Genomic DNA, 25,732 nt, shown 5'->3' with positions numbered 1-25,732 from the left:
GAACGACAAAACCAACATCAGCACATTAACAGACACACACTGAAAAACAAAACTAAACAAACAAGCCCCCAAACCAAACCAAGAAGACACATACTCACTTTGATATCATAGCCAGGAGACGGGGCGACAGACAGAATAAAGGGTGCCCTGCACTCGCCTGGTTGTCAGGAACATGACGTGTCTGTGAACACGAGAGGCCAGTGGGGTTGGAGACTAAGGAGGGAGGGAGGGAGGCCAGCAGACGGCTGGACAGAGAGGCAAGGGTCTGGTGACCTGGGGCCAGAAAGATTGCATCCTGCAAATTGGAGTTTGTGCCGAGTACAAAGGCAAGGAGGGACACGATCTGCTTTATTAAGGACGATTCTGCCACAACAGCAAGACTGTGGTGGGCAGGAGGGAGAGTGGTGACACTGAGCCAACAGTTCCCGTCGCCCTTGTGAGCAATGATGGTGGCCACACGAGAGAGGAAGAAAACAGGGTGAGAAGCAGGTGACCCTGAACTGGTAACACGCGGAGACAGATCAGACACACAGGACAAACGAGGGAAGGAAGGGCAGATCCCCAGCTGCCGTGCTACGACCTGTCCTTCCTCCATCAGCTCCAGTGTACCTATTGCGGTCAAGGTCATTTCCATCCCTGTCTCTCTACAACCTGACCCAAGGCCTGGCACCTAATAGCAACTGACAGGTCTCCTGAGTGAATGATGAATCAATCGGTCAGGAACTCTGTCCACCGTGTGGCCCTTCGCCAAGTCCCCAATACGTGCTGTGCATGGTGCTATGAGATGCAGCACACGCTGCACCAACGCAAGCATGTGAGCAAGCTCTCCCTGACACAGGTACACAGGCCCCTTTCCCCCGAAGAGCACTTCACAACCTTCAGTCTCACTGGACAAAGTAACGTGGTAGGTAACCTGCTGGTTCTGCCCATTCTGCCTGTTCCACACAAGCAGACCGGGATCACCCACCAGCATCGATAACCCACGGACCAGGATCACCCGCCAGCATCAGTAACCCACGGACCAGGATCACCCGCCAGCATCAGTAACCCACGGACCAGGATCACCCACCAGCATCAGTAACCCACGGACCAGCATTGATAACCCAGGGGAAACTGGGCTGCCTGGGTTAGCAGGTAGGTAACTAAGCCAACGAGAGATCGCAGATTTCCATGACAAACAAACAAGAAACAAGAAGTCTCACTACAGTACTGTCCACAATGTCACAAACATCTGACCACCCACTGAAACAGTCTCACGGGTTTACGCGGGCCCTTGTCACTGCCACCCTGACTCCTCACACTGAGGGCTCAAAGTCCGTGGCTCTGTCAGGCTGCTCTGGCCTGGCGGCCCCACCTTCCTGCTCTAAGAATGAGGGAACCAGACAATCACAGAACATTACATCATTAAAGGTACATAGACAGAATTTACAATTTTTATATTTGAGCAAAAATGAATCTCTCAATGATAAACTAAGGAACACTATTCAACTTTCTAAGAGCTTAAAATCACCCCTAAAAAACCCCTTGAGCTGAAAACACAGCTTTAGGTCTTTTTTCTTCCTAGAAGAGATTAGAGCAGGTTAGGGTGGAGGGTTCCAGTTCCTCTCAGACAGTGCTAACACCCCCCTGGTTTCGGTGCCCAGGCCACAGACGCTGAGCTGAGCCCGTCCTACCTCAATGCACTGCTTAATCCAAAAGTGGTTCCCCATGGCTTCCCAATTCTGGGAACAGGTCACATAAAGCAGGCGCTCGTAGACCCGACGTTTCATGGAGTTGTCAAAAACCTCGAAAAACTTTGCCCTGATAAGAGGCTGGGCACAGCGCAGCCCGGAGAGAAAGGCTGGCTCGAGTTTTGCGGTCAGCTCGCTGCCCGACAGCGTCTCATCCCTGAAATGGAAGGAGTAACACGGGGTGGAAGAGTTGCAGCAAACAAGCAGAAACCCAGCAGGTGCCGACGTCCCGAAATGCCAGTACGAAAGCCAAGGGTACATCGTGAATCACCCTGGGCTGGTGTGACACTTGAGCAAAAGCTGCGTTAACGATGCCAAAACATGCTAGGGCGTTTAGTATTTACATGGACATTCAAGGTTCAGCTATCATGAAAAGATTAAGTGTTACATCGGTTAGTCAAAGGACACACTGTGGACACAGACATGCATTTGGTTAATCGCTGTCATTACCTGTAGACATAGTTCACGAGGTCTAAAAACTGGGCGTTTAATTCAAGGTCTTCTGGAAAGCGCTTCTCTATGTAGGCCATCATTTTCACGAGCAAAATGGACTTCTCCCGGAGTGTAGGTGTCTGTAAGAATTGGGGATTTTTTTTTTTTAAAGAAAAGGTCAATTACTTCTATTTCAGAAAAGACATATTCAAAAGTATTCCAGCCATCTGCTATTATCTTTTAAGCTCCTACAACTTTGTCAGTAAAATAAGACAAGGTCATTTCTAAACAGAAAGACCCTCGCTCTATCTGCGAATACTTAAAATCAAGACAGCTGCCGGTCTAATTTTCCTAGAGGCTGCAGCTCACTTTGAAGAGAAAACAACTAAATTATACAACAAATTAGAAGTTTGCAAGCAACTTACAAAATTCAGTAATAGTCCCTCACTATTACTTTTTGGGGGCTTACCTTTACCACTACGAAAAGTAAGAAGTAAGGTTCATTTAATATTTTAATACAAGTAAAACCATATTCAGAGGAGTGACCGTTTCAAGCTTCTAGTTAAAATCTGCTTAGCACAGTGAGAAAAATTCATCTTAAGGAAAAAGGCCGTCAATGACAACAGAGGGGAGAAAACGTTTTGCTGGAGAACCTTGAGAGCTGAGAAAGCCGTGCTTGAATACACACACACACACTGAGGCGGGGGCCTGGCCAGGGCACAGCTCTCCGGCTGCTCACCTGATTGGCTGCCATCGGGGAATTGTTTTTAACCCATTCTTCCACAATTTTCACAACGGCCCGCAGGATCTTGGCATCTGGTGATTTTTCAATGAGGGAGGTCAGGATGGCCTGAATGAAGTTCTTCCTCATCTCCATGCTCATGACGGCCAGGCGCGTTTTCACCAGCTCCAGACTCAGCATCACCAGCTCACCGGTTCCTGCTCATGCAAAGAAAGAGAACGCACCCCAACAATCCACACACGTGCCTCCACAGGCCACCCCTCTGCATAACATGGCACGTTGGAGTCTGCCCATCATCCTTGCCCCCCAGTGTTATCTCCAGCGAGAGCTTTGGGATTTGAGGTGCTGCCTCGCCACTTCCCTGCTACTCTGCCCTGTGAGGGTGGCCTCATAAGAGCTTCCACAAGGGCGAGGAGACGATGGAGTGGATGGACCAGCTCGGGTAACCCGGACACAGCCAGTCCTGAAGCCGCACTGATGGCACTTCTGTTCCGAGCCGCCTCTAACAGCGGTGCCAGCCACGGCTCCCGCCCACACCGACACTCGGCCCAGAACCTGCGACTTAATTCTCCCTCAAGCATGACAGCTCTGATGACACAATGTGTTTTACAGCAAAAACCATCAGCAGCCCTCATTTAGTGGTGAATGTTCAAAATAAATGTACAACCACTTGAAAATTTCTTCATCCTTACGTTCACAAATTTGGAAAGTAATTCGTTTTAAAAACGAGTCTCTCACTTTGGTTTTAAATGAAATGCTCCGAACCTCTCTGTTGAGAGCAAATGGACAAGGGACTGAACAAAAACAAGAGGAATTTGTGTTCGGTTCAGAATTCAATGGAGGTGTTACACAAAGTCTGAGAAAAGTCATGGGGACCGCGGCTGTCACCTGAGGTTGCTTCCGTGCTGCCCGACGCTGCCTGCGGGTTCAGGTGCTCGCGGACCATCTTCTGCAGGGAGCGCATGAAGACAGAGATCAGCCTGTCTATGTAGCTCGGGTTGTTGCTGCAGGCCGACTTGAGGATCATAAGGGTCCCTAAAAGGCAGAAATTGCCGTTTTTCTGTTTTTTGGGTTTTTTTTTAAGAAAAGTTAAAAAATAAATGGACAATAAAAATATGCTTTTTATAACATTTTAAAATGTGCTAAACAAAAGGATGCTTTTTCTGACAAAAGTCTAGATGAGCCCCACATATCAGGATCCTAGGCGTTTGTGTGACACACACTATACTATGGAGTGCTGTGTTTTCACTCCTACTTCTTAATTCATGATCAACACAGGCATGAGAGCCGATCTCTGCGCTGCGGTTCTGGATTTTATATCTTTAGATCATAGCAAACCACCCTAAGTGAAGTTTTTTGCCCCATGATATGCTTTGGGGGGAAAACAAAGGAAAAAAGAAAACCCTTTAAAAAAAAATCTAGACTACCTGGACATGAAAAATATTTTAGAATTCAATTTGTACCCATTCTGTAAAACTGCTTAAGATCAATAAAAATGAGCAAAGTGTCAGAGCACGAACACAGAGCACAAGAAAAAAATGTCACCTTTCCTAGCTGACGTTTTTATGAACTTCCTGACCCTGACCTACACACTAAGTTTTAAATTTACAATAAAAATGAGCAAAGATCAATAAAATGAGCAGTGTCAGAGCACGAACACAGAGCACAAGAAAAAAATGTCACCTTTCCTAGCTGACGTTTTTATGAACTTCCTGACCCTGACCTACACACTAAGTTTTAAATTTACGTACACAGCTCCCATTACAGACCAGTAAAAGGGTATTTATTTGCCATTTATAGGTGCAATTACCACAGATTTGGACAATTTCTCAGCAGAGAGTGAATGTGTGATCAGTCTGATTCTACGACAGGTAACCTGTGACACTTGGTGACAATGGGTCAGAAGCTGAGTCCTGGGTCGAGGACAGGGAGGGGAACGGTGTGACCAACTCTCCAGATACCAGCCCCAGTGCCAACCCCAGGTAGCTGTCACCCCCACAAAGGAGGGAGGCAGGGCCAACAGTGGTCAGCTCTTCTCAGAGTCCTCTGGAGAACGAAGACATTTATGCTCTGGAAGCCAGGTTGCAGAGCACGGTCTACTGTACGATTCCACTTTTTAAAAAGTCACAAAAGTATTCCTCAACTATCTAAATTTATCTGGTTCCAGAATAGGGATGGCAAGCTTGAACAGTTAAGAGATACAATTTTAACTAAATTTATCTGGCTCCTGAATTTCAGATAGCAAGTGGTGAGAGTTTGGAGAGCAAGAAACTCATTAAGAATGGGTAGTAAGGAGGGCACGTATTGCATGGTGCACTGGGTGTTATACACAACTAATGAATCATCGAGCCTTACATCGAAAACCGGGGATGTACTGTATGGTGACTAACATAATAAAAAATCATTATAAAAAAATAATAAAAAAAAATAAAACAAAACAAAACAAAACAAAAATAATATATTCCGTTTGCAAATTCAGATATAAGTGTTTGCATAACAAGGGCTACCTGTATGTGTGTTTATATTGGCATACGCAGAAAAAACACACACGTCAAAATGTTCAAAGTAAACGTTCCAAGTAGAGAGGCAACTTTTAGTTCTCCTTCCTTTGTACTTTCAAAAGTCTACACAATAAGTTCAAAATTTTTTTGAATTGCTAACCCAAAGTCTAAACCTCCTCACAGATGTGAGTTCCATAAAAATTAGACTTCCGGGTATCTCTGGAGGCCAAAGTGGTCCAGCTGCCCCGGGGCGGCCAGAGCCTCAGCAAGCAGACAGGGACGGGTTCTCGTCTTGTGAGTGGCTTACTAACGGTGAGCATATTATGAGGGGCAGTAGTTTTCCATATTTGCACACGGCTTTGGCAGCATCTCCGTGTTCCATGCAGAACTGGGTCAGCAGGGTCCACCCACATGGGACCACTCCCCCACCACCCAATCCTGCATCTGAGGCGGAGACCGGAGGAACTAAGGACGCACAGATACTGGTCAGGTGGAGGGTGTTCCCCGAAGACCACAGGGGACGGGGGCCTCATGTACATACCAGGGCCAACACAGACACCCTCAGCACACGTCAGCTCAAAGCTCCTCCCGACACCCCGAGCCTCTCCCAGACGAAAGCTCGTCCAGAGAGCACAGAGAGACCCATGCCAAATGGAACCGCCACGAGAAAAAGCAGGGCAGACACACTCACCAAAGAGCTGGGAGGGATTCGCATTGGTGGCCTTCTCATAGTTGGTGAGTCCTTCGTAGATGACCTTCCCGACGGCTGCGTAGAGGCACTCCAGCTCTTCATACTTGGAGGCCACGCTGGAAGTGCCTGAAACAGAAGTGAGAACGTGGGCCCTGTGGTTTGGGTTCTCAGCCCTCTCCGGGCAGCGGGGCGCCAACGTTCCTCGCAGCACACACTGAGCTTCAGTTATCTCGGGATCCGTGGCAACGGGCCCGGGCGCTTCTCTCCCACTGCAGGAAGCGCGGTGCTCCTCTCTGGGCTGCTTCTGACTTGACCAAGCTAAGTGAAGTGACCTTTTCGCTCACCAAGCCTTACCGGAACACGCTCAAGATACACTTACTTACGATATGCCAATATCTGATCTTGGCAGCTGCTCAGCATTTGACAAAACACTATCACCCAGCTCCCTTTACTGCCTGAAGGAAACAGTCACGTTCGGCTGATGAATACCAGCATTTCCAAAGCAAAACAAAAAATGCAACGTAATGACTGTTGCCGTGAAGTTCTTATGGTCTTTTTTTTTTTCTTTAAAGAAAGGTTGAAAGCGCCAAGAAAAGCGGGTATAAAATAAAAAGCTCGCTCTGGTAACCAGAGGAGGAGCACTCTCGAGTGACACGCTCCTGCCCTCCCATCCACTCAGGCACCAGGGGAAGGTCACCTACTTGGCTCTGTTGGGAAAATGCTCATTAGGCGGGAGAGGAGGCTATGGACCGCTCGGAGAACCTTGGTGTTTGCGCACGTCATGCACGCGGCGATGCCACGCTGCAGGGGCTTGAAGCTACTGAGGATGGCCGGAGACTGGAGGACGGTGAGCAAGAAGCTCAGCACCTCCAGTCCCGTGCAAATGTTTCCATAGTTCACTTGGTTAGGCTGCTCCTGGAATGGAGAACACAGGTCACACGCAGACCTCAATACAGTCCGCTACAGAAACACAAATCAACCAAAACTTAAAACCAGTTAAACCTTTTAAAAGCTCATGAAAAATACTAATACTCAATATTAAAAGGTGAGAATCAGGGGTGTCTGGCTGGCTCAGTCTGTACAGCACGTGACTCTCAATCTCAGAGTCTGAGTTCAAGCCCCACGTTGGATGTAGTGATTACTTAAAGTCTTAAAGAAACTGAAAATCACTAAAATCTGGTCTAAAAAAGCAAGCACTGAATTTCATGTCTCTCATCTTTTTTACTTAAAATACAAATATCCTTCCAAAAGGAAGTATCTTTGAGACTGTGGATCATGAACTCAATTTAACAGATGATGCTGGCATTAACAACAATAATAATAATAGAAATAGAGTGCATGGTTTGCACTAAAGTATTGCTTCTTGAAACTTTCGTTTCTGTGGTTTGCACACAGAAGCCCTGCATATATACTGTATGTGCGCACTGGGTTGAGATAAAATCTTACTATGGGAACAAAGTGGAAAGTGGCCGTAAGCTCGGCACATCGCATCATGAAAATGCTAGCCCATTACGTGGCAGAGGCCATCCACTAAGGCTGAGCTTGACTCAACTGTGACTGCGTGTGATAGTGATTTGACCTTTGAAAAAGAGCAAAGAAATACGCAGAAAACCCATAAGTTCTACATCAAGCTAGAATCAAAGCACATACTGCAGACAGGCAGCCTATGACTGCACTGTTTTCACAGCACAGGGAATCTTTACAACCTTTCAAAACACCAAGGCAATTATGTTAGTCTTTGCATTGCAAACTAACAAAGGTTTAAAATGGGTTTGCAGCTGCCAGAAATTACAGGATCATGGTTTTTACAGAAACAAACCAAATAAAAAACCCACCAAATAATTAGCACTGGGGGCTAATTTCTTTGCCACCTGACTTTACAGTGCTCGATAACAAATTCTATGTTCCCTTTAAAAATTCATGTTTATCTGCGATGCCTGAGTGGCTCAGTCAGTTAAGCGTTTGCCTCCGGCTCAGGTCATGATCCCAGGGTCCTGGGATTGAGTCCCCCATCGGGCAGCCTGCTTCTCCCTCTGCCTGCTGCTCCCCCTGCTCGTGCGCTCTCTCTGCCAAATAAAGAAAATCTTAAAAAAACAAAGTTTACTTTAGAGGTTGTCGCATAAATCAACGAAACCTGTTTATCCCAAGTCAGCCCGGAGGTCAGTTTAAGAAATGAGATTTCAGTAGGCAAGAGACCTATGATGTTTCTGAAGCTCCTCACTGCTTGGGGCTGGGGGCTCAAGCTAAGTTTCAAAATCTTTTCCAGGGAGTGAAATGCCCTCCTCCTCCTTAGCGGCCACGACTGGCTGAGGGCCCAGAGGGTTCGGGGTCCGGCGGCCTCGGCCCAAGCCCGGGAGCTGGTGACAGACACATGTACCCACCACACTCATCAGCAGCTTGTCGAACCACTGCAGTTTGAGCTCAGACTTGGACCACATGTCCGGCCGCAAGGCGGTCTTCAGGAGAGTCACACACCGGCGAGACAGCACCTCCCCAGGAGACCCGGCTGTGTTGGTGTTGTCGTTGACCTGGAAATGCACTCAGATTCAAGGCCCCATCCCCCTGTGAACGTCTTCGGTGTCCTGACACTGCCTCTCGCCTGTGCAGCCCCGCTTCATCCTCCTGGCCACCTCCTCTCCCACCTGACTCAACGGGGCCTCCTCTGCCTCAGGGCCACTCTCAGACGGGACCCTCCTGCTCCCTTGCTGGGGGTCAGGTCAGCGCTGGGGTGCACTCGCTTGTGTGACGCATGGATCGGGGTCAGGCAGCTCCCCAAGAGCAGGGCCTGAGCTCCTCCCCCGTGGGCATCCTGGGCTGTGCCTAGCATGCCAGAGCACAAGAAGCTACGGGCTCAATAATTTAGCAGATTCTTCTCAGTACTTTGAAATCCTCACCAGTATCGCGAGACCTACTATTTTATTTAATAATTGCACAAATTAAGATTCCCAAATTCTTGAAAAAAAAAAAAAAAAACAGGAAAATTTCATTTACAATGATTTTTTGAAAAGGAGAAATGAAGTTCCAGAAATGGATTTCCACAAATCCAGGAAAATATATATTGACATGAATAACAAACACAAGTTTTTAAGGCACTTAAATTACTAAATGTTGCACATAATTCATGTATGTTGGATCATCCCAGCAGCACCTTTATGAGACAGGTAACTTGGAAGTTAAACAATGTGCCCAAGGTCACTGATCTACTGCCACGTTGTGCCAACACCAAGATGCCCTTAATTATAAGATACACCATCACTGGGGCGCCTGGGTGGCTCAGTCAGTTAAGTGTCTGCCTTCAGCACAGGTCATGATCCCGGGGTCCTCGGATCGAGCCCTGCACTGAGCTCCCTGCTCGGCGGGGAGTCTGCTTCTCCCTCCCCATCCCACTCCCCCTCCTTGTTCTCTTTCTTTGCCAAATAAATAAATAAAGTCATTAAAAAAAAAAAAAAGATACACCGTTATTTTATCACCATTGAAAGAAAAAAATGTTTAAAAACAATCTTATCACCCGTAACACAGGCAGGGTTCAGAAATATTAGCATGTCCTGAAATCAATGGAATTTGGTACGGAAGTGACAGAGCTAGCCTCAGACCTTGGTTTGTCCATTTCTATCAGAGATAACATTCTGGAATCTACTAAGAAGCCTTTGTTCTCAAGTACCTCTAACAGAAGACAGCCAGCAAAGCCTCACCTGACAAGCCACGCGGATGAGGAAGTTCACCACGGTGTCTGTGTGCTGCTTGTCAATGGGCTTGGCAAGAAGGGAGTCTGCTCCAGGCAGCGACTGGCTCCTTCCAAACACCTAGAAGAGGCAGGAAGAGCATTCTCAACGATGTATTCCCAACACAGGGCACTGATTTGTGCAGCCAGCTCACAGAATGCAGTCTTCCTGGGGTCAGACGCTGTTCTGGGAGCTTCCCTGACTTAGGTTTTGGTAAGAGAGCCGTCGGTACTCTGCTTTGTGGACTGCGTGTGGAAGAGGGCAGCACGAGACGAGGGAGAGGAGCTGGGAGGCTCCACAGGGAGCCGGGAGGGTGCGCGCCATGAAGACCTGCTTGCCACTGCCGTGGGAGGACACGTATATGGACAAAACCTCACATGGTTCCGGGAGGGACAGTTCAACTGAGGCACAGAGTGACAGAGTCATCACTCAACACGGGGCAAGGACAGCGAGCATCCCCAGGGTTCTCTTGGTGGCTGCCCTCCACCAAAATCAGACAGTCTTGTAAAATACTGAACACAACATGGGTGCACGTTCTCAGTCAATTTTCTTACCCTCCAGTGTTTCTCTCAGTGCCCTACTGCAAGGACTGACCCACTCTTGTCACAACTCCAAGGGTGTTAAACGTGCATCAAGAGAAAAGAGTCTGGTGACTTGGGGAACACGGCGGGTAAGTCAGGTGTCACTGGGTTCTACCTGTCGGGCGCAGCCTTTCCCAGCTGTGTCTCGGGACGGTCCTGGGCACTGAGACCACACTCAGAATTTGTGGAACAAACGAACAAACTCCCTCAGGAACCGCAGAACCCATAAAAGCAAGCGCACAGCGTGTGCACACGTGCTTACCGCGCTGATGGCTCCTGTGGCCGTCCTGAAGCGTTTCACTTCCTGGGCGGAATCCACCGACAGGCCTCTTTTAATGGAGGACACAGAGTTGACACCTTCTCCACTTGAATTTGGGTCCATGTCTGAATCCGGCTTAAACACACACACACATACACACACGTGACTTTACGGACTGATCTCTGGTGAGAAGCAGAAGGAAAGCAGTCTGGGGCGACAGAAGTCTGGCGGCCATACCTGCTGGTCCTTGATCCTCTGCAACTCCCACTTGATGACAACTTCGGACAGGTCCACGGCCAGCCTCCTCTGTTCGATGGTGACGCTGGGCGTGAAGCCCAGCCTCTGCATGGCGCTGACCATGTGCTGCACCAAGTGGTGTCGCACTGGGTAATACACCTGCGGGCACGGGGTCCATGTCACCCCAGGGCTGCGGCACCACGCCCCTGACACCCACGCACACACACACACGCACACACGCACACACACGTATACACGCACTTAACCCAGACTCCTGCTTAAGAATTTGGACCCGTTGGGGCACCTGGGTGGCACAGCGGTTAGGCGCCTGCCTTCGGCTCAGGGCGTGATCCCGTCGTTCCGGGATCGAGCCCCACATCAGGCTCCTCCACTGGGAGCCTGCTTCTCCCTCTCCCACTCCCCCTGCTTGTGTTCCCTCTCTCGCTGGCTGTCTCTCTCTCTAATAAATAAATAAAATCTTTAAAAAAAAAAAAAAAAAGAATTTGGACCTGTGACTTAGTGAGGAAATTCTCATCACCTTATATACGTCTGTGGGTATTTATCACGACCGCCCCAGCCCCTCGCTGCATCCCAACAGAACACTGTATTTCAGCCCTTCGGTACCACCTTTAAGAATGGTGAAGCACAGGGACGCCGAGGTGGCTCAGTCGGTTAAGTGCCTGCCTTCAGCTCAGGTCATGACCCCAGGGTCCTGGGATCGAGCCCCAGGTCAGACTCCCTGCTCAGAGTGGAGTCTGCTTCTCCCTCTCCTTCTGACCCCTCCCCCTTGCTCATGCTCTTTCTCTCTCAAATGAATAAATAAAAAAAATCTAAAAAAAAAAATGTTGAAACACTCAGTTCTCTTTAGGGAGGCAAGGCTAGTAGCACGTACCAAACTTCAGACTTGATGTCACAGACATTCAGCCACACCAAGGGGCAAATTTCCAACTCTAAAAGAGCTGGCTGTAAAGAATTTTCTCTTCTACTCAAAATCTACAAGAAATATTTACATTTGAATCAATCCAACGAAGTGGGGGATTCAGCCATAGAGAAGAAGGTGCCAACGACACAAACAACTCTTGAAGCCAAGCTACTGAAACCTAGAGTTAATGAGACTACCTCCCGAAGTACTAAGTCATCAGTATTCACTGCTACCCGAGTACTTAGAAGAAAAACACAGTCCTAAACAGAAGCAGACACCTGGTACACGTTCCCTAAACCAGGGCCGTTTCCATGTTGACAATGACACACACACACACACACACACACACACACACACTCACTCTCTCACTCACTCAACAGACCAGAAATACCTTTACTAAAAGACGAATAGCCACCTTATTACTGCAGCAAATTAAAGGTAAGCAAAAGGTCAAAGCAAATCCCTGAACATGGTGCACAGCCCCGGCTACAGTACTTTCTACGCACCTTGAAATGCTGCACGATCAGATGCAGGATGTGGACCAGCTGAGGGACTGTGTGGCCTTCCTCCACGATGATCTTCCTCGTCCAGTGGGTCAGCATCTGGTGCCCATCCTCCATCCTGGCAGGCACTGCCGGAGTCAGTATGGCCATCGCTTGTCTGACGATTGCTCGAGCTTCCATCGCGTGGGCCTTGAGCAGACTGTGAAACACCTAACGCAGGGAAGAGATTCTTATGTGGGATGAGAATGAAGCCTCAGGGAAACAAGAAAAAACCCAATCACTTTGAAACAAGGCAGGATATTCCTGCAAAATGATTTTTACAAAATTCCTTAGGGCTGTCTTATTAGGAAAGAACACAGCTGCCGCCTTCTTAAGTTTTCAGTGATGACCACGTTCATTCTCTCCCTACCATGCACCCACTTTGGGCCCATGCGGGGCGGGAGTGCAGTACACAAAGACGAGCGTACTCCCCGTGGGGACCTGCTCCAGTGTAACCCATGAGGAGTCAGCTGAAGCACAGAGACCCTCTCCTTCCGGCCACAGTGCGGCAAATGGAGCCAAAGGAGCTGCCGTCAGAGGCAGTCTTGGGACAGTGCAAGTGAGAGATGACGTCCTGATGTAAGTAAGGTCACAGGACACAAAGACCACCTGACAGGTGCCACGGGTGGAGGGGACAGGACGGGTGCTGGAAATCAACAGGACTTGCCCACGCCCGGTCACTGGAGGGAACTAGAGGGTTGTCAGGGATGGTCCCTGGGTCTCTGGCTGGGCAGACGGCACCACGGAGACGAGTCTGTAGGTGGTGATGTCTGAGGTCATGGGCTTTGTTGAGGTCTGGGGTTTAACACCACAGAAGCTCACAAGATGAAGTGGTCAAAGGAAAACAATGAGAAGTGACCTCACAGAATAGGACAAGGGTGATCATTTATAAAATGTTAACGGGACAGACAGGCTGAGCGCTGAAGTGTATCATTACCTTTAATTCTTACAGAGACAATACTTTACTCACTCAGGATCACAAGAACTTGTGACAGCAAAAAATAAACTCAAACCCAGGGCTGTCTGGCATCAAGGCCTAAACCACGGAGGGACTCAGGGAAGATGTGCTCATGGTCAGCAGAGGGTCAGTACAGGATGAGGGTTCTGTGGTGCCTAATGTCTTTAGCTAAGGAGTGGGCTGGGCCCTTCCAGAACGGTTTCAACGGACCCGCAGAATGGAAGCCAGAATGCAATGTGAGGACGAGCGTGAGGTGGACAAAGGAGACATTTGTTGTTTCGACAGCAAGGCTGCAGAGGAACGACAGAGAGGAGCAGTCACTGGGGAGGGAGGAGAGAATGCGGTCACGGGACAGTTCACGGTGCTTGTAAGACGGCAGACACGAGCATCCTGAACGGTGCGTGCTGGGAAAGACAACAGGAGGGGCCGAGACCGCAAGAGGGGGCGGCGTGTGCGCAAGCCCACGGAGTGTCGGGGGGGGGGGGGGCCCGAGGGAGCCTCGCGGTACCTGAAGGACGATTTTCTTGTGTATGGCGAATTTGGCAATGATGTGCGCCAGAAGCAGGTGGCCGCTGTATTTGCAGGCCGGGTCCACGCAGGCCTTGGACAGCAGGCAGGGCCACGCGAAGGTCATGAGGCGGCGCAGCTTGCTGTTGCGGTTCTTGTTGTTGTCGTGGATGTGGTGCGGGGCGTGCTCCACCAGCAGCGTGGCGTACTGCAGGAGGTAAATCCTCAGCGAGTCCAGCATGTCCGCCTGCTTCTCCGGGTCCAGGACCTGCGGGACGCGAGCAGGAAGGCTCACTTCCGGCTCTCAACTGTGTTACCCACCGAGGGTCACACAACAAGCTTCCACTTTTAAAACACACACACACACACACACACACACACACACACACACACACACTACACACGTATGGAACATCGAGTTCTAGGACAAGGGAAGCAATGATGTCACACCAATTCTCCTTTTATGGATCAGAAATTCACTGAATTTATTTCAATGCCGAAGGGAAGGCACCCCCTGCAGTGGGTGAAGGAACTTGAGGAGACAAGGAGGGCCTCCTCTTTGATACAAGGTGATTGATTCAGGGTAGCATTTCTTAATTACCAAGTAGTTGGGACTTTTTTTCTAGTCAGCTATTAATGATCTAGTCCTGATTTTTCAGTATCATGATCAGAAAATGCTATCTGGAAAACAAATCTCTACTTAAAAAAAAAAAAACTGCTACAGTTTTCTATGTAATTGTAGATACCTGACAGATTTCTGTGTTTTATGAACGTAAGGAAAAAACGTGCTCCGAGGATCACCCCACTGAATCTGGGACACCGCCTGCTTCACCATGCAAGTGGGCAGCCTGACCACCTTCCGTCTACCAGAAAGCTCTGAAAGGCTACAGTCTTCCCCACAACTGTGTTTTCATCAGGGTCCCTTTAGCCCCCTAAGACCCCTCTCCCCTGGATTCGCTGCTTCCCGACGGCCCCACCCTGCGGCCCCCAGCTGCCCGCTGCCACCTGTCCTCCTCCAACACTCACATCCCCGCTCCTCACTTGTGCCAAGTCAGCAGCATCCGACCCAAAAGACAGTCTAGAGAAGGCAGCGCAGGGGAAGGGGCCGCGTCTGGGTGGCCATCTCCCCACAGTTGCCCAGAATAAGGCAGACATCAGCACGGGGACGCAAAAGACCCCTCGGGCTCAGCTCACATTCCTCCCGAGGGTAGAGGATGAAAACTGCAGGAAGGAGGCCTGTCTTAAGGGACAAAGACTACGTGAGGACCAATAAACTGCCAGTGGGAACAACAGTCCCCTCCCCCTGGACTGCAGGATGGAACAGTGACGGGGTGAGAGACGCAGTCCTTCCCAAGGGCATTCAAGCGGCATGCTGCCGAGGAACGCCCGTTGCTCACAGCACTCCAGCAGGACAGGGCGTGCACAGAACACTCTACCGACCTCAGGGCAAAAAAAGCACCTGCCAGCAAAGTCCGAAGGCTGGACCGGCACGGGACAGACCAGGCCCTGTGAGGAGCACGGGGAGGGCATTTCTCAAAGAAACACACATCCCTGGTGTAAACCGGAAATGCAAGTGTAAAAACGCAGGGACCGTAGCACCTAAGCTAACCGTAGGCATCACGGCCGCGCAACAAGGCTTTCGTGCACTTGGCAACAGAAGGTCACGGCGGCAACCAGTCCGGTCTGACGTTCCCACTGATTTTTGGGAGATTCTTTTGCAAGGCTAAACATGAAAACTGTACATCAAAAACGTTGACCAGCAAGAGGGGATTTTACAAGATAACTGGGCTACCCTGAGTTTTCACTGACACATGTTCTCTCACTGGACTCTCTTAGTGCGGCAAGTCAATCCATTCTAAGGTGAAGCTGCCTTTAAAACTGCACCAGTAAGAATTATGACGCTCTGCTATGAATTCACACAATCATGAAAGTAAGAACCTTGGGGAACTATGCTTATTTCAACAAACCCGTCACACATGCGTATGCACGCACACGCACACATTCTCTCTCACTCACTCATCTGCTAAGTTACTTTTTGTGCCAACGTATCATTAGTGATGCCACCTTGGTTATAAACACGCTGGTGATGCTTTCCGGGTTATCGCCTTCTGGATTGGGAGGTCCTAAGAGCTGCTCTCCTTCCCCCTTCTCAAAGCTGTATAAGAAAGCAGGATTCAAGATATGCTGCAGAACCTACGAAAAAATTTAAAAATGAAGGAGGAGGAAAGCAAAGCCATGCTCTTCATTTCTTTACTAAGGTGGGCGGGACCACCAGTGGGTCACTCTGCACCCGTGAAGCCAAATCTCAGTCAAGGGTGTGACTCATCACCCTGACTTTTACTCAAGCAGTCGGCTGGAAAGGAGAGTAAAACAGGAAGAAACGAGACATCAGTCTGTCTACTCTTCTCATGTCCGACAAGTCATTCTCTAAAAACAAGGACACTAACAAACTACTCTTCAACACTGGTTCACTCTGGATCTGCCATATGCTTCTCAACAACGGCATTTTCCTCACGAACAGTCCAGACTGCTGTGTGATTGGAGACACAGCAGAACACGAACGGTACCCTCGCTTCCCGAGAAAATGCGCTCCGACACCCGCGGCTCCCATCGCATAGCAGTGGGACTCACCTTGGCTTTCAGTTCATCTCCAAAGTTGGGGTCGTTGAAGTCCACAAAGCGGAAAAACAGGGCACGTTTTTGAGAAATGCTGTAATTTTTGGGAATCTCTTCCTCCATATATTCTTTCAAGAATGTCATGTTGCAGAGAAAACGACCAGTGAAGGCCCGGAGCAGCTGGAAGAGCAATTCTATATCTCCGTAATTCCTTCTGCAGGGTCAAACAAGAAAACAGATGAAGTCCCGGCCCACTTCAGAACCACGTACGATCTCTGAGCTGCCTTTAAACAGCTCTAAGTCCCAGCCTGTCCTCTATACCAAACATGCCTACACGTGGCCAGTGGACCACAGCTAAGCACAGAGGCCCAGACAGGCTCTGGCTTAGCCTGCAGGACAGAACAAGTCACCGAATGTGAAGCCAAACAGATGCACCCACTTGCAGTAATTCAGCAGACAGTAGGCCAGCAGCTTGGGTTCCTTCCAGTTTGTGGCAGCCATATTCTCCTTCCGGTGTCTTTCTTGAAAGGTTTCACTAACCCACACGCGTCTCAACTGGCTCACCAGAGAATGCTGATTGGCCAGCCAGGAGTCATCGTTTTTAACTATGATACTTATGATCTGTCAAAGAAGCGACAGTTAGGCAACGGACACAGTTCTCTATGCATCTTGCCTAAACTTTTAAGATTTCCGGTGTTCAGTGAAGAGATGCTACCTTGATGGCCTGAAACTGAAGGTCCAGGCGCACGGTGCTGGTGCTGGGCGAGCCGGGGCGCACGGCGGTCTGGGTGCCGCCGGGCACCAACAGAGTGATGAACCGGTTGGGGTTGGCTGCCAGCACGTCTCGCAGAGGTCTGGCATCTTTGTGTTTTAAAAAACTCTGAAAACAAAGCAAAACGAGCCGTTCTAAGCTGGTCAAAACTCACAAAAGGTTTAGATGTTCTGAATTCTAAGGTTCTTTCTAAATCTCTCTAGGCAAGCTAAAAAGTCGCTGTAAGCACCCTTTAAAAAAAAATGCTTCTTTGCAGTAATAATACTTTGTGATTATGGATTTCATAATCCTAGCAGCTCATTCCACCACCAAAATCCTCAAGAACGAATCCTCCACTCAAACTTTTCACATACACTACAGTGATGTTTCGAACACTCGGATACGTGACAGAGAATTAAAGCCGAGGCACTGAACAGTGAAATACGAATTTCAGATTTCAGAGCACATCGGCTGACACAAGTCTGCAGGGACACCCGACTCCAGCAACTCGCACACCTACCATAAACATTCTGCTCCACTGGGGATCATTCAGTGTAGCTTCCATCATGAACAGCTCCACCGTTTGTGACGGGTGCCGTGTCAAGAACTTGATCAGAGGCTCTCTGAAGGGACTGCCAGCCTAAAAAACATGTGGGGAAAACGGTGTCTTCTCAGGGCTTGAGGTTTCATGGTCTACCCACCTACCATGGCAGGAGAAGGCATGTCTCCACCTCGTAACTGGAGTGTGCTACAGCCATAAGCAAATATTAACATCAACCATCTACACGCTGTTAGATTAATCCATCTAAAATGTAACGAAGTGAAAACATCACAAGCCAACAGACGGAGGAAGAATCAGAATTAACCCCGAGTTTGACCATTACCTCAATCAACATGGCCCGTTCTGTTTTCATCACCACCTCTAACAAAGGCTTGACCAGAGTCTGAGGCGCAGCTGGGATCAGATGAAAAAGGTTTATAATTGCTGAACAAATTTTCATCTCCTAATGAAGAAAACCAGAAATTACAAAACAGGCCAATTAATCTTGCCAGCTAGAGATGCCAACATTACTACAGACCCTACTATGGTCTAGCTACATTCGCAAGGCTAGCCACCAGAAGCAAAGAATTAACATGTAAAAAGCCACAATTTACCAATGTCAGGTTACTGCTGTGGCCCAAGGAAACTAACTGCCCTTGGCCTTCAGATTGCATCTGTCAACGGAGGGGAGAGGGAGCTGTGTACACCTGGCGTGACTGTGCTGTGTCTGCTCTCAAGAACGGGGCCAAGTGTTGCAAGTGGGCTGCTGGGTTGCCTATGCCCGCCTCTCACGGAGGAGGGGACGAGCATGCCTGGGGCCGTGAGAGTGTTTCGATTCCTCCGCTCTGATGTGACATCATGGGGTCTTCCCGATACATTAAGTTCTGAGGGCACAGACTTCTTCTGCCCTCAGAAGTTAGCACAAAGAAAGTTTTCAAAACATCCTTAAGTATTTATCCTGAAAATTTAACATTCGTGTAAATAAGTGACTGACCAAGGTACTAAGGATGTCAACCAGGCCTAAAGAGGAGGCTGACAAACTGCTCTACTGAATCTAACGAAAAACGTGAAATGCCAAGATTTCTGCACTTTTGAAGGTGCTAACAGCTCAGTGGTCAATCGCTCTTGTTGCAACTTTCTGTTCTCAGTGGCAGTTCCCATAGTCTGGAATCTGCAATCCAAAGAGATCCCACATGGCCAGAGCCACGGCCACAGAAGGGAAGACGCCCTGATGTACCACCCTGCCTCGTGTGCAACAGGATGCCCGTCACACGAAGCGCAGTAAAGTGGGGATGATAAACACTGGTCAGGAGGGACCGCAGCCCCGTAGCATCTGAGACACTTCTCCAAAGGCCTCTACGAAGGAAAAGGCCAAACAGTGAGCTGGGGAAGAAACGAGACAACGTGGCTCTGTGTCAGCCCACCTCTCCTGTACAGTTCTCTTCTACAGAATTTCCAGGTCTTCACACAGAGCAAGCTCTACTCTGAAATCACATGCTACTAATGGCACTTTCGCGTTATGGGTTTTCGTTTTCAAAGCGCAGTCAAGAAATCACTTCTTTTGGTCTTCACAGCGCCACTGGAAGACAGGACTGACGGATGTTATCATCCCCATTTTACAGCAGAGGGAAAGCTCAGGGTTTGACTGTCCGAAGTCCCAGTGTCGGGACTATGTCGGTGTGGTGTGCGTGAGCGAGAGATGCGGGGGACTGGGCGCGGAGGGGCAATGAGGTTTTAAACTCCAGGCAGGCAGGCACTTAGGAGTGTGAAAGAAAACAGAGTTCCTCCCAACTCCTTGCAGGTATGATATTCTTTGTGTGGTTTCCTCCCAAGAGGTTGTTAGATATATGAGCTCATACGAACACTCTGAGAGCAAAACCCAGTTGAATCTTAAACGGTATTGACATATTACAATTCGAACATGTAGAAAACCAAAGAACTTAGAATCTTGCTTAAAACGTCCTAATAGAAACATGCGTGGCACCCGGACAGTTCACAGCAATGGTACTGAGACGACTCCGCCACAGACAGACGATACGGCTCACTGCACTCCAAGGCACAACGCACTCTGTCCACCACAGAACCACAAGTCACAGCAAAACCAAATACGACAACACCCCCTCCTGGGCCTCCACTGAGATTCTCACCTCTACCCCTTCCATGGCAGGCTGAACCAAAACAAAAATTACAGCATGAAAAAAGGCAACAAAAAGGTAAAAAAGAAAAGAAAAGAAAAGAAAATATAAACTGTTCTTCACAGTGCAAGTCATAAACTGACTTTAATAGGGTTGTTCTCACCTCAAACTGACAGAATGGAGACAAGGAACATCTCCCGCACTCGGAAATGCTTTCCTGAGGATGGGGAGGAAAATCATCTTTTTCTATTTATGTTATTTACATAAAAACTTCCCAAATACTCATACACAGTAAGGATTATTGGGGGAAACAAGACAGTAAAGACAATTATCAAAAAGCACACAATAATTAACAAATGCTCAACAGCAAAAAGTACACCTTCCACCCTTCAGATGTCCACAGACAGTGTAGAACAGCGTATGTCCCTTCCCTACATCAAATTTAAGCAGCAGGAATTTCGGAATTCTTGCCCAGGGGGAGAAACTGTTGTAAGCAAATACATTTATAAATCTGTTTTTGCTTCGAGTAAGTTACGATCTTATGTGCAGCGCTGACATTAAAGGAATTGTCTTCCTCTTTCCCCGGAGAGTACCAGCTGGTTTAGCCCCCTTAACCAGGCATGTGTGAGGCCCCCACACCCAGAAGCACCCACAGGCCATGATGCCACCCACAGATAGCTGGGTTATTTCGTGAAGTGAAGCTGTGTACGCACACGCAGACACGGCACAGCAGGGGTCAGGAGTCCTCCCTGGGAGCTTAAGGCTAACGCGGCGAACCTTCCTGAACATGGTGCTCATGCAAAGCTCTGATTGTCAGGGTGCGCAGCGTTACAGAGAAGCTTTTATTCGTTTCATTATAAATAGTCAACTACTTAACATGTCTTCAGTTGTAGGTTCTCAATTATACAGTATTATTTGGGGATTCAACCAAATGGGGACAAACTACGATCTGAGATCCGTTCCCAATCCTGAACAACAGCCATAAAAAATGATCAGAGCTCAAGAGCAGAGAAGCAGCTTGGCCCTGGGCTGAGGCGATGAACTGCGGGCACGCTGCTCGTGAACCCCAAACACCACAGCCTGAGCCCACCCCTGCAGAGCTGGGTGTTCCCAGGCCGGTCAGAGAATGGACTCATGATGGTCACGACACATTTCTGCAGGAGCTGGAGGACCTCCCGGTACCCACAGCTCTGTCTCCTGCCCGTTGCCCCTGCCCTATCCAAGGAGCCCTCCGGATAACCTGCTACAGAAGTTAACGGAATCTCTCTGATCTAATGGAAGTCAGTCACCTGCCCCCTAGAGGTTGTTAAATGTTTATCCTAGAACTAACTGTTTGTTTTAGAGAATTAACAGATTGTGAGACAAATAGAAATTTAGAGCAAAAATACCTAGGGGATGAGAGATGGGGAGGAAAAGCACAGAGGCACGAGTACCTACTCCCAAGAATTTAGGCTTTGAACATACACTCTGCTCTCCCCCACGAAGAGTTCCTGATTTTTCCCTGTGTGTATAAATAACAAAGCTTCAAAGAGGTCATGGTGGTGTAACACTCCTAAAAAAAGTGTAAAATCCTGGTTTAGTTTTGCTTAGTTGGCTGTTTTTAGAAGCAGCAGGAATCAAGACTTACATAAACAAAACACCTTGACACAGAATGGTCAAAACAAAGCATAATAAAGCCAAAAAAAAAAAAAAAAAATCCAAGTTGGGATGAAACACAGCATCCAACAAATAGGCACAGAAAGACAAAAAGCCACGGTGATTATGCCTCCGAAGAGCTACAGAATCCCCTCGTTAGGACACTGCCGTACAATTTCACCAGGTGTAACAGGACCTTGGGGAAAACACAATCCTACCAATAGGACAGGCATCAACTTAAAAAGTATTTTAAAAGAATATTAACATATACAAATTAGATTCAAAACAGCAAGAACCATTATTTTTAAGAGCGAAGTCTTAAAATGACCAACATCAGACACGTGGAAAAATTTAACTATAGGAGTTTTCCCTTAAAGCCATAAAAATGTGTTTTGAAGTACTGGACGTTTGGTTTTTGGCAAACAGTTGGGGTGGGGGATTCAGACCCATCAACACACATGCCAGTATTTATGTGACGCTTTGCTACGTTATCCTCGGTGTCTGAAGTCCTGAAATCTATACTTAGTTTCATGAGGCAGTGATGATGGGAAGCAATGGGAAACCACAGCTGAGGAATGCACCACCATGCAAACAGCAGCTGCCAAGAACAGTCTAGAAAATACACTTTATACACTTTACAGAAAAACCAATAAAATTAAAATACTAACATTTCAAGCTTCCCAGAATTCTCATCAACGAAAACGTCGTATTAAGGTGAACAAAGGAGATTTTAAAGAAACACAATAAGGAATGTTCAATAATTAAGAAAAATAAAGGCAAAACGTAATGCTAGTAAAAGATGTTCAACAATTTACATGACTATAATCACATAAACTGGGTTTCTGAGCGGTATTTTAATTAAAAGCACTGCTCCGATATTAACATTGCAAACAGCAGTGCCCGGCATGGTTGCCCTGCCCAGAAGCGAACAAGTCACTCACGTTTCCGTCGCTCCTCTGGCCCCCTTTGTGGGTGAGGACCACCACTTCCATCCACTTTCGTAGATGTTGCTGTCAAAAAAAACAACATCCTTAGACATTTTTTCCCTCACACAGCATCAGTTCAATTCCATGCTGTTCTTAGGTAAAAAGTCATATAAAATCACTAATTTCCATCACACTTAATGTGAGGAGACCAATGTTCGAATTTGAAACAGCCCGACCACTGAACTAAAGAGAATCACTGGCATTTGCATCATATTCCATGAGCAGAAGGCGGACTTCACCCTGATGTAACAGAAAACGTCCCAAACCCGGCCATTCCAATACTGGCATTCCACTGCTGCACTCCTATGACCACGTTACTTTGCACTGCACCTGTTCAGGGAGAGCCTCGAGGAGCCAGGCACCAGGCTGGGCCCCTGGGTGAAGAAGGGAACAGGCAGACATCATCCCTATCCTCGTTCCAGCTTGGGTTCTGGTGGAGAGAACACGGGCGCCGGCTGTGCCGCAGGCACGGTAAGGGTTGTGAAAGAGGAACAGGAATCAGCTGGAGAAGGGGGTCAAGGTCAGAGAGGGCCCTGCTGGGGCAGACAACTCCAGAAGCACAAGGGAAGAGCACACGAGGCAGAGAAAGGAGACGCAAAGGCCCTGAAGCCACAAACGGGAAGGCTGGCCGCTGCGTATGGCTAAGGGGCAGTGGGCACGAGAGGCGTGTGGGGCGTGGGCCAGGGAGATGAGCTCAGATCCCATTTGGTCAGAGGCTGCACAAATGAGTGCGAACAGGAGGCAATTCCCTTCTGTGCAGAACAGGGCAATCGTTACGTGGTAAGACTCTGTGTTCTATTGCAAGAGCACGAGAAGAGAGATCGCTGAGCCCAGAGCACCTCTGCCCTGACCCGGGCACGAGCAGCCGGCCTCCCAGCCACGGTGTCCAGCAACACCTGGCAGATAAGCACTCAGAGCCTACAGGTAAAACCACAAGACTATCCAACTAACAGAACTACCTTCACTGTCCCACACTGTCCAAACTTGTTCTTCAAACACGAAAGCCCTAAAGGAAGTTAACTAGTTGTTTTAAAAAGGACTCCACGGTCCTTTTAAATCCATCTAATCACTTACAAGGCCAGTGTTCCAAAGAATAGACTCCGAGAAACACTAAAATATACATGCTTTCAAAGAAACTAAGTACATTAAGCTATTCGCCAGTAAAATTCCTGGAAAGATACTAATAATCACCAAGATCCAGGTTCATGAAACTCTATCTTCCTACAACAGCTATTTTACCAAAGATGAGAGAGGAACAAAAGCAAAGGGCGGAGGAAGCAGCCAGCTGCGTTAGCGAGCCACTGCTTTCAGAGTCCCCAGAGGAAAAAAACCAAACCCACTAATTGTATATAAATTCACTTCTAGCTCATTAAGGAGCTATCCACAGCAGATACCCACAAAAGAGACTTCAAAGTCAAGTGTCAAGCAGCTCACGTTTTTTAAAAAGGCAAACTTTCAGGGCTGTTTTCGTGAATGCCCATCCTACACTGCAGGGTATCTTAGCTCTTAAAATTATGCTGAAGGCTTGAGCTGTTAACCCCAAAAGCGTATCATACGCGGGAAAACAAAAGCTCAGTGATCGAGCACAGCTCTGAAGAACAGGACTCAAAAGGGCAAATGTGTGCTTGACCACCGCCCCACCCCTGCCTACGTGCGGCAGGCACGGGCCACATTCGAAGACCCCCGCCCCAAACACACACGCACCGTCGGCACAGGCTGGGCTCGGGCAGGGTGGGGGCCAGAGGAAAATGACTGGACGAACGGCAGCTTCAGTCTTTCTTTATCCAAGTACATCAACACTATCCACCTTCAAGGAAATTTTCACCCTTCTGAAAACGGCTCTCATGTCAGAAACGGAAAAAGTTCCCTCAACACACCAGACACACAAGGCCCCAGACTTCACTGTAGGGAGAAAAGACTCTGGCCTACGTCAGAAACTACGGACTGGAAGGTCGTACAGCAGTCCCTTCGGACCGCTCTAAAATATCTGGGCAACAACGTTCACGGGGTCAATTCCCAGCTCACAGCAAATGTCAAGGGTCTGCCTGGCGGTAAACCAACCAACCAGCCACAAACACGTCGTCTCCAGTAAGCAGGCAAAGGCAGCAAGAGATGGCAGCGGAGAGGGAAGAGAAGAAAACGGCCACGCTGGACCCCCTGGAACACACTCACGGGTCTCACACTGCACGCACCGAGAGCTGCAACGTGACAGAGGATAAAGTGCGGATCTGAGGCGCTCGCGTTAGGAAGTGACCGTGACCACGCCTGTGAAGGTGTGCGTGCATGGACACTGGAAGGGCGTGTGTGTTACACACATCTGGAAGCTAAAGAGGAAGGAGCCTTCCGATTCAGAAAATTTACTCCCATGGAATACTGTTTCCCGGTAACACTCTAATAGGGCATCAGCTGCAATTTTTAATAGGGCCAACCACAATACTCCCAACTCCCAGTCAGGTGTTTTGGTCAATGTTCCTCTCTTAGGTGACTGCGGATGCGAAGACACCGTATGTGAGGTAAAAAGCTGTGTGGCCCTCACACGTCCGCAGATCTGCACTCCACACACACTACATGTACTACGGCTACCGAAACAAATACCTTCAGTATCCTGAGATGTCTGCACGGCCGAGGCCACTTGAGAAACATAAGCATGAAAAGTACATGCATGTTTGCAGTAATGTACCATGAAATCCTAAGTTATTTATAAACGTCTACTTACCAGAAGCAAAACTGAATGCATAAGAAAGTTAAATAGCTGAATCTCCTTTATCTGCTTATCCCCCAAATTTAAACACTGTCAAACAGGTATTTTATTTGCATAATTACTTCCCTGGTAATTTTAAAAACCCTAAAGACTTCTAAAGTTCTTACACGTTTTTCACTACATCACTGTCTATAACAGCAAAAGACTAGGAGCAATCGAGACGCCGTCAGTGGCGGACGGTGAAATGAATTCTGCCATGTGCACGTACGAAATATTATGCAGCCACAAGACAGAAGGAAGAAGCACTTCATGATCTGATCTGAAAGGACGAGTGGTAAATACAAAAAGTAAGAAGTGTGTGTATACGGTGCTTCCGTTTGAGGGAAACAAAAAAGAATATACGTATGTCCTACTACAAATAAAAAACCTCTCTAGACGGACATACAGGAAACTGTTAACACTGGCTCACTGGCTGTCCCCGGAAAGGGGAGGTAGGCTGCTGGAGGACAGGGCCAGGAGACCTTCACGTACCCCTTTGCACTT

General features: G+C 48.3%; 1 protein-coding gene across 13 annotated transcripts in view; it reads right to left on the bottom strand.

Annotated features, from left to right (window-relative positions):
• TRRAP (transformation/transcription domain associated protein) overlaps positions 1-25,732 on the bottom strand; it is a 109,088-nt gene that overhangs the window by 39,735 nt on the left and 43,621 nt on the right. For 6 of the 13 annotated variants that reach the window (XM_087867321.1, XM_087867342.1, XM_087867335.1 and 3 more), the window contains exons 31-51: positions 22,444-22,512; positions 20,031-20,084; positions 19,880-19,900; positions 18,076-18,195; positions 17,712-17,831; positions 17,156-17,320; positions 16,880-17,061; positions 16,456-16,654; positions 15,889-16,017; positions 13,826-14,092; positions 12,324-12,530; positions 10,896-11,054; positions 10,662-10,793; positions 9,789-9,899; positions 8,478-8,624; positions 6,798-7,011; positions 6,097-6,222; positions 3,793-3,939; positions 2,902-3,101; positions 2,181-2,302; positions 1,674-1,887 (exon numbers count right to left, since the gene is read on the bottom strand). In XM_087867321.1, the coding sequence (XP_087723447.1) occupies positions 1,674-1,887; positions 2,181-2,302; positions 2,902-3,101; positions 3,793-3,939; positions 6,097-6,222; positions 6,798-7,011; positions 8,478-8,624; positions 9,789-9,899; positions 10,662-10,793; positions 10,896-11,054; positions 12,324-12,530; positions 13,826-14,092; positions 15,889-16,017; positions 16,456-16,654; positions 16,880-17,061; positions 17,156-17,320; positions 17,712-17,831; positions 18,076-18,195; positions 19,880-19,900; positions 20,031-20,084; positions 22,444-22,512 (3,105 nt within the window). The remainder of the gene's footprint in view (positions 1-1,673; positions 1,888-2,180; positions 2,303-2,901; positions 3,102-3,792; positions 3,940-6,096; positions 6,223-6,797; positions 7,012-8,477; positions 8,625-9,788; positions 9,900-10,661; positions 10,794-10,895; positions 11,055-12,323; positions 12,531-13,825; positions 14,093-15,888; positions 16,018-16,455; positions 16,655-16,879; positions 17,062-17,155; positions 17,321-17,711; positions 17,832-18,075; positions 18,196-19,879; positions 19,901-20,030; positions 20,085-22,443; positions 22,513-25,732) is intronic. The other 7 variants (XM_087867344.1, XM_087867357.1, XM_087867355.1 and 4 more) reach the window with 2 other exon arrangements.

Source organism: Ursus americanus, chromosome 2 (genome assembly GCF_024610735.1).
Source record: "Ursus americanus isolate L20-20 chromosome 2, mUrsAme1.1.p, whole genome shotgun sequence".
In the NCBI taxonomy this organism is placed as follows: Eukaryota; Metazoa; Chordata; class Mammalia; order Carnivora; family Ursidae; genus Ursus; species Ursus americanus.
The sequence above is the reverse complement of the archived record's forward strand: the minus strand, read 5'-3'. Positions and strand labels throughout refer to the sequence as shown.